The 7,759-nt window shown below is 39.8% G+C and overlaps 2 protein-coding genes across 2 annotated transcripts; one reads left to right on the top strand and one right to left on the bottom strand.

Moving 5' to 3' along the window:
* Window positions 1-292: 292 nt before the first annotated feature.
* On the bottom strand, window positions 293-4,011 carry LOC141831461 (calcium-dependent protein kinase 3-like). The gene is made up of 7 exons (XM_074718817.1): window positions 3,354-4,011; window positions 2,254-2,397; window positions 1,949-2,101; window positions 1,509-1,624; window positions 1,255-1,422; window positions 506-736; window positions 293-436 (listed from the first exon to the last, which is right to left on the bottom strand). The coding sequence occupies exons 1-7, from the start codon at window positions 4,009-4,011 to the stop codon at window positions 293-295; spliced, it is 1,614 nt and encodes a 537-aa protein (XP_074574918.1).
* Window positions 4,012-6,288: 2,277 nt separating this feature from the next.
* On the top strand, window positions 6,289-7,551 carry LOC141832411 (metalloendoproteinase 1-MMP-like). Its single transcript, XM_074719917.1, has one exon. The coding sequence runs from the start codon at window positions 6,302-6,304 to the stop codon at window positions 7,415-7,417; it is 1,116 nt and encodes a 371-aa protein (XP_074576018.1). The 5' UTR covers window positions 6,289-6,301; the 3' UTR covers window positions 7,418-7,551.
* The last annotated feature ends 208 nt before the right edge of the window (window positions 7,552-7,759 follow it).

Below are 7,759 nucleotides of genomic sequence, written 5' to 3'. Positions count from 1 at the left end.
ATGCGAACAAGATTTCCTCTCTAATCATAGTGATTATGAAACAAATATTGTGCATCTAGTTACAACAAAGCCCTCATCCCATGGCATGTACACTAAAATCCCACAAACTATTCCAACACAATGTTCCAGATTAGCCATATTCACAGGGTAGAACTACAACAGGTCACCATGGCGTGCACTGGAACCACTAGTTAAAGAGCAAGTTAAGCAAGAGGGGTTACCTGGCCAAAGTGCGCAAAAAGATGAGCAGGAGATAAAGACTTTTATCGTACATTCGAGATTAGTCCATTCATCACCCCAAGTTTAAAGATCCATCCTTCATTAATCTGACACTAAGACTATTGAATCTCCCTCTTGAATAGTGGCGTGATGCCTTTCTCCAATCGGTTCCGGTCTTCATCATTGCCACAAATTCATCATAGCTTATTAATCCATCCTGCAATTGGATATCTTGTTAATGAAGACGAGGGTAAAGGTGTCCAGTAGAAGACTGGCAGAATAGTACCTTGTCGGTATCAATTTCTTGTAGTATATTGTTTGCCGCATCTGTGCTATCAGTAGCTCCATCTTCGGTTAGTGCCTCACGAAGCTCCTCTAGCTCAATAAAGCCATTCCCGTCTTTATCGAAGTATGAGAAGGCCTTTTTGAGATGCTCGTCATTTGTCATTCTCTGTAAATGAAGAGATACAGCTAGAAACTCCCCATAGTCTAGAGTGCCTTTTCCATTGCTATCGACCTATTCAACAAAAGGATATGGTTGAATTTTAAAGCTCATTTCTCTTTACCGAGCAAGCACAACTGTAATAAACGAATGTAATGTTGACTCAATGAATGGAGAAATAATTAATTGAACCCTTATTATCGATCTACGCAACTAAGAAAGTAAATATTTTTTATTTCACGTGCTTATCCATGGAGAAATATTTCTAACCAAATATCAGAATGCTCAGAATTTGTTACTTAGATTCAACATGAGTATCCCACATGGGTGGCACAGATCAGGATATCCTTTTTGACAGAAGATAAATGTTACAGGACCCAAGAATTGTTACATGTTCAAAGTTTGAGACTAAAACCCTGAAATATGACACCACACTTTCTTGTGACAAACGTAAGATTCTTAGATGCTCAATTTAAGCTTCTAGTTGAAAATTCCAAATCAACTCAGCCAAGAGTTCCCAAAATAATTGTCATGTGTTGAACCAAATTCTTAAGTAGCAGGAACTGAGAAACTTATCATGTATATATACTTACAGCTTCAATGAGCATCTGCACTTCAGACTCTATAAGGTGTGAACCAAACTGAGCAAGGCCAGCTTTGAGTTCGTCATGTGAAACAATACCATCGTTGTCAGCATCCATCATCTTAAACATCTCTTTAATATCTTCAACTTCTTCAGTAGACAAGTGATCAGCAATAATCTACGAAGCAATTAGCAGAATTAAGATGTACTCAAATATTCAAGAATATCAGAAGCAGTTAACCTACAAGATGCAATATAGCATACCCTCAAAGCTCTCCTTTTGAATCTATTCATTCTTGAAAATTGTTTGAGTCTTGACTTGACAACGTCACCAAGTGGCACATTGGGTGCTTTCTTAGCATTTTGAATCCAAGGATGCTCTGCAATAAAAGGGATGCATATCTGAGCATCAGTTCTACGAACTGCAGATGGAAATGGTAATTAAAGAATTTCTAACAGAAGGTATCTAGAAGCTAGGAACCATGGAATACGGCATCAAGGTAGAGAAGATAGTTGTTCTAACTACAACTAGAAATATCAAATTTCCATGATTTTCTTTCATGATCATCCATTAAAAGTACACATTGACGATGGTTAACTGGACAGAACTGAGATTAGATGAATTCGTTCTTGACGAATAATGAAGAAACATTCAACCAGCTCTCATCACAAGAAAGTGAGCAAAAGCATGACATATAACATACCAAGCACTTGCTTTGCAGTTAACCGAAGTTTGGGATCAGGTTCCAACATCTGCTGGACCAAATTTTTAGCACTTTCTGACACACTAGGCCATGGATCACGCTTGAAATCAATTATCCCCCTCAGAATAGCTTGTGCAACTCCTTGTTCAGTTTCTGTGGTGTAAACACATTGCAACCTTAGCAGAGAGACAGAGTTTATCAGAAGAGATGAGAATGTGAATTAAGTCTGTAGAGTATATGTTTGTTGATGTTGCAGAAAATAGTATTACAATTACATAGCACAGGATGGAGGCATTCGAGCTTACCAGCCCAAAACGGTGGAACTCCACAAAGGAGAATATAGAGAATAACTCCAGCACTCCATATATCAATTTCTGGTCCATAATTCCTCTTTAGTACTTCAGGAGCCATATAATATGGGCTCCCAACAATCTCTGAAAACCTTTCTCCTGATAATGGAGAAGCTTAGAATTATATGTTTGCATATATTCATCTGATGGGATAAAGATTAAAAGTTTATACCTAGAAACATTAGTGATCATCATAATCAATGGCGACAAACCAGTAAAATTTGATGTATGCATAGTATTTCAGATCATACCATTTATTAGCTCATATGATATAGGATGTGAAAAGGACCATTGCAGAAGATGGAGGTAAACATGGTATAGAAAATTAGTTTAGCCCTAATATTTTGCCTGTTAGTTACCTTAACCATTGTAGACACCCGATCTCTCAACACCAGTTGAATACTTAGAACTCAACAGCCTTCAGAGATAGTTACTACTTTTAAGCACATAGGAAGTCATAAAGAACATGGTGCCTAAACTAGAATGCTTTTTGAGATATAAGTTCTCTGTTCTTAGTGGTTTCTTGCTGGTTCTTTTCCTTCATTCCTTCCCTCTCCATAGATCTTTCCCTCCTTGGCAATGAATTGATAGTCTTAATAGGATTTTTGACTTTGATGCTATATAGTAAATCTTTTTGTTTTCCTTACGACACTGCAAGTTTGTCAGTTATATTATATGCGAGAAAGGTAGGTTTAAGCTAAAATTGAAAGGTCGTGATGATGTTTCAAATGCTAATCAAGACAATTTGGCCTTCCAAGAAAGAACGATAAGCCAATTTCTGCTATCAATTATAAATTCGGAGTAATCAGAGAAAGCTTGGAAGATTATCATCGTCAATAATAGCATATGTAAACCAGGATTTTAGATGAAGTTGACCACACAAGAGAATGCCATTGGATTTGTCAAAACAAATTAGGAATTTAACACCTGGAACTCTGCAGAACTGACATGGTCCAGAACTATGATTTGGCTGCCTCAGAAACCGCGTAACCAGAATGGTTGTGTGTCAACCAATAAACAAACAGATCCAGACATCGAGATAGAAATTGACTAACCAGGCTTGAAAAATACGGAAAGCCCAAAGTCGATCGCTTTCAATGGCGAGTTCTCCTTATTGTTGGCAAACAGAAAGTTCTCTGGCTTGAGGTCGCGGTGGATGACCCCATGCCGATGGCACAGCTGCACGACTTCAACAATGGTCCTCATGACCGCGGCCGCCGCGCGCTCCGAGTAGTGTCCGCGCGCCACGATGCGGTCGAACAGCTCCCCGCCTTCGCACAGCTCCATCACCAGATGCACGGCGCCTTCGTCCTCCAGCGCCTCCCGCAGGGTCACGATGCTAGGGCTCTTCGGCAGATGCCGCATTATGGCCACCTCCCGCCGCACGTCCTCCACGTCCACCGCCGTCCGCAGCTTCCTCTTGGAGATCGACTTGCAGGCGAGGAGCTCCTTGGTGTGGCGATCCATGCAGAGGTAGGTGACGCCGAACTCTCCGCGTCCGAGCTCGCGGTCCAGGGCGTACATCTCCTCGATCGCGCCCGCCAACTTCGCGTCGCCGCTCAGCACGGTCATGCGCTTGTGCTGGAACCCACCATTCTGGTGCTGGCGGTTCTTACGGGCGGCTGAACCTCCGTGGTCGTGGTGGGCGACCGAAAAGTGCGGGTTGACGTCCTCGCGGGCGACGGCCGCCGGCGAGCGGCAGCAGTTGCCCATTTGGGATCTCCTATCCGGAGACCTTCTGCGTGGAGCTGGAGAGAGCTATCGACCGCAGGAGAGATGGGTAGGGCTTCACCTTCACTTCCGATCTACTGGGAAAAGACTGGATCTTTTGCGGATTGGGGAAAGCCGATGCGTTTGTTGTTGGGAGAGAAGAGAGCGAATGTGACTGTAGAGAGAGGTGGAGAGAGATAGAGAGACAAGGAGAGAGAGAGTACCGTTGGGTTTATTTATTTCCTTTACGAAATATAGAACAAAAAATAAACAAATTTACGGCATGATTGAGGTAAGTGGAATTGCACGGAATTGACTTACTGATATGTGAAATACAGCAAAATAAATACATCATTAATTAAAAAAGATATTGTCAGAATATTCTCAGAATATAATTAAAAAAAGTTATCACAGGAGGCTTTCTTTTTTATTTTTTAATTAAAAAACATTTCATTTCATTAGTAATTCAGGTATAAATTCAAGCCTCAATGAATTTATTATTTTTATTATTATTTTCTATCTAAATTATAGATTGATTGGATGCATTATTATAATTATAAAATCATAATTATTATATATGATTTCATAATTATTATAATATATATTTAATATATTCAAGAATATTCATATTATATTAGTTACGATTTTATAATTATTAAAATATAAATTCAATAATATTTATCTATTATTCACGTTGTAGTAATTACAATTTCATAACTATTACAATACATTCTCTATTTAGAATTTAGATAAAAGATAATAATAGAAATAATATATTAGAATGATATTGGATAATTGTACATGAATTATACGTAGGATAAATTGCTCTTTTATAAAAAAAATTTAGAAGGATGTCCGTTAGATGATTTGAAAAAAATAAAGGCCCTTTTAATTTGTTCGAATTTGTACATTGGAAAAAATAAATGCCCTTTTGATTTGTTCGAATTTGTATGTAGTTGTGAGTTTAGTAAATTAAATAAGAACCTATGTACAAGTAATAAGAGTTTAGCATTTTACTTTTATTTTTATTTATAAATTTCATTCGACGCAGTAGTATTTAGTTTTTTCTATACATTTTTATCTTTTTAATTTATATATATTTAATATATACATCCTATGGGTTATAATTATCACTAAATAATATTAAATTTATATTTTTTAATAAAAAATAAATATATATCATCAAAATGTATTTTTTAAAAAAATAAATTGTCTCAATCCGTGGGTCAATCCAAAACTACTATAGACCGATCTAAACGGGTCGCGAGCTTGGGTCGATGGACGCACTTAAATCCACTTTAAAATGGATTGACACTATTCGTTTAAAATATTTGACAAGTAGATCTACCCAATAAGTCCAATTCGAATTGACGTTACCTACTCAATTTGGTATATTTTATTTTTAACCACTTAGACGGATGAACTTCTAGAAAAATTTTCAATTATCATTTTTTCACATTCACATGCAGGTGGGCAACATTTAATTTATAGGCTACATATATTGAGTTGTACAAAGCTATTTTATTTAATTTTATATATATAGTTTCATTTTCAGTAATATAGAATTTTAAATTTTTTAAAAAAAGTATTATCAACTTTTTCATAATATATTTTATTTTATATGCAAAAGAAATACGTGTACATTCAAAAATATTAAGAAAATGAAAAATAAAAAAAGATAAAAAATCTTTTTTAATTTTCGTAATCATGCAAGTTACAAATATATAAAATTCTAATCCCTACGTTGACTGCAAATGCCATTGCTTTCAGCATGTTGGTGGAGTTTGATTACCTTTTTCTCTATTTCTTGGGGTTTTAGAGATTAGCATTAGCGTGCGTATTGTGCATGATTACTGAATTTTTGGAGACACATGGTGCCACACGGCAAGAAAAGGATATGCAAATCTTGTATGAATAGATTAAACTATTTCAAGCGACGAACTATAAGTAATAACGAATCACGATCGAATGGGTTAACGTCGCCATTCATATTAGTCAGACATCTGGTATATATATATATTACATGAGGAGGTAATCATGAGAGCAAGCTAGGAATAGGGATACGATACAAGCAAAGGCAGGCGCAAAAGCTTCAGTTGGTGACCAACCGCTCACCAACTGAATGGTCAGATTGAGGAGTTAATCTACATGCACATGTCAGCATACTCCAAAACCTCACCCAACCAACTGTTGTTGCTCCCCATAAAACTCTGAGGCATCAACCATAATAACTCCACGGCAGCTTAATTCTAGCGATCAACTTCCTTCCAATATTCTCTTCATCTCCTTGTCCATGCCCATGCCCATGCACTCTTTCCCTTCCCTTTTCCTCCTCCTTCTCCTCCTCTTGCTCTCCTTCTCATCATCTCTCTCACCTCGACCAATCCCCGAAAATGATGACCAACACCGGGAGGTGCTCTTCCGTGCCACCCAATATTCCAATCACACGTGGCGCTCCTTCCACCGCCTCCTTGATCTCGAGCGTGGGAGTCATGTCAACGGACTCATCGGCCTCAAGAAGTACTTCGTCCGGTTCGGTTATCTGATCTCGTCCAACTCGACCGACTCCGTTCTTTCCGATGCATTTGACGCCCGGCTCGAGATGGCAGTTCTCCGGTACCAAGCCAGCCTTGGGCTCCCAGTCACCGGCAAGCTCGATGCCGCCACCCTGTCGGAGATCATGGCCCCTCGCTGCGGCGTCCCTGATTTGAATCTGAACCGGTCGAGGGCGGCCAAGCCAGTCCAGCGGTTCACCTTCTTCACGGGCAAGCCGCGGTGGGCCGGGCGGAAACCGTTAATTCTGACCTACGCTATCTCACCGGAGCACACCATCAACTACGTGGCTACCTCGGACGTGGCGGCCACGATCCGGCGTGCGTTCGACCACTGGGCGCGGGTGATCCCCGTGCGGTTTGAGGAGGCAACCCACTACGAATCGGCAGACGTGAAGCTGGGGTTCTATGGAGGGGACCACGGCGACGGAGAACCGTTCGACGGGGTGCTGGGCATCTTGGGGCACGCGTTCTCGCCGGAAAGCGGGAGGTTGCACCTGGACGCGGCGGAGCAGTGGGCGGTGGACTTAGGGAAGGAGTCGTCAGAGGTGGCAGTGGACTTGGAGTCGGTGGCGACGCATGAAATAGGTCACGTTCTGGGTCTGGGTCACTCCACGGTGAAGGAGGCGGTGATGTATCCGAGCCTGAGCCCGCGGACGAAGAAGGTGGAGTTGAAGGTGGACGACATCGAAGGGGTGCAAGCGCTCTACGGCTCCAACCCAAACTTCAGATTGACCCAAACCGTTCAATCGGAGACATCATCGGCTATGGCGTTACGTGATGCGATTGTGTGGAGATCAATTAGAACTATCGGAATTCTACTGATAAAAATAACGATGATTAATATATTAGCGTAGATAGATCATATAGAGCCTGGGGGATGGAACCCCACTGGGGAGACCAGAATTAACGTCTAGCACCTGGCACGCTTCCATAATTTTAGTTGTTTTGTTTTATTTTGAATTGAAGACGGGCGCATTGTTATGACTAATTGTAGAGGTTAATTAGAATAATAAAGGAAATGATTATACTCATATTGTAATAATAAAGTTATGATTATACTCATATTATTATTAGAATAATAATAAAGGTGTGATTGACATTTGACTGGAAAAATAATTATTTTAGCCGAAGTGGCATATCTATATAAATCGTTTAAGCAGTACATAAAAAGTATTATAAAATAATAAATATGATAT

The sequence above is a fragment of the Curcuma longa genome, chromosome 7 (genome assembly GCF_044706935.1).
Source record: "Curcuma longa cultivar G26 ecotype Majalengka, Jawa Barat chromosome 7, ITB_CL_G26_1.1, whole genome shotgun sequence".
In the NCBI taxonomy this organism is placed as follows: Eukaryota; Viridiplantae; Streptophyta; class Magnoliopsida; order Zingiberales; family Zingiberaceae; genus Curcuma; species Curcuma longa.
This window is presented reverse-complemented; position numbering and strand designations above follow the sequence as displayed.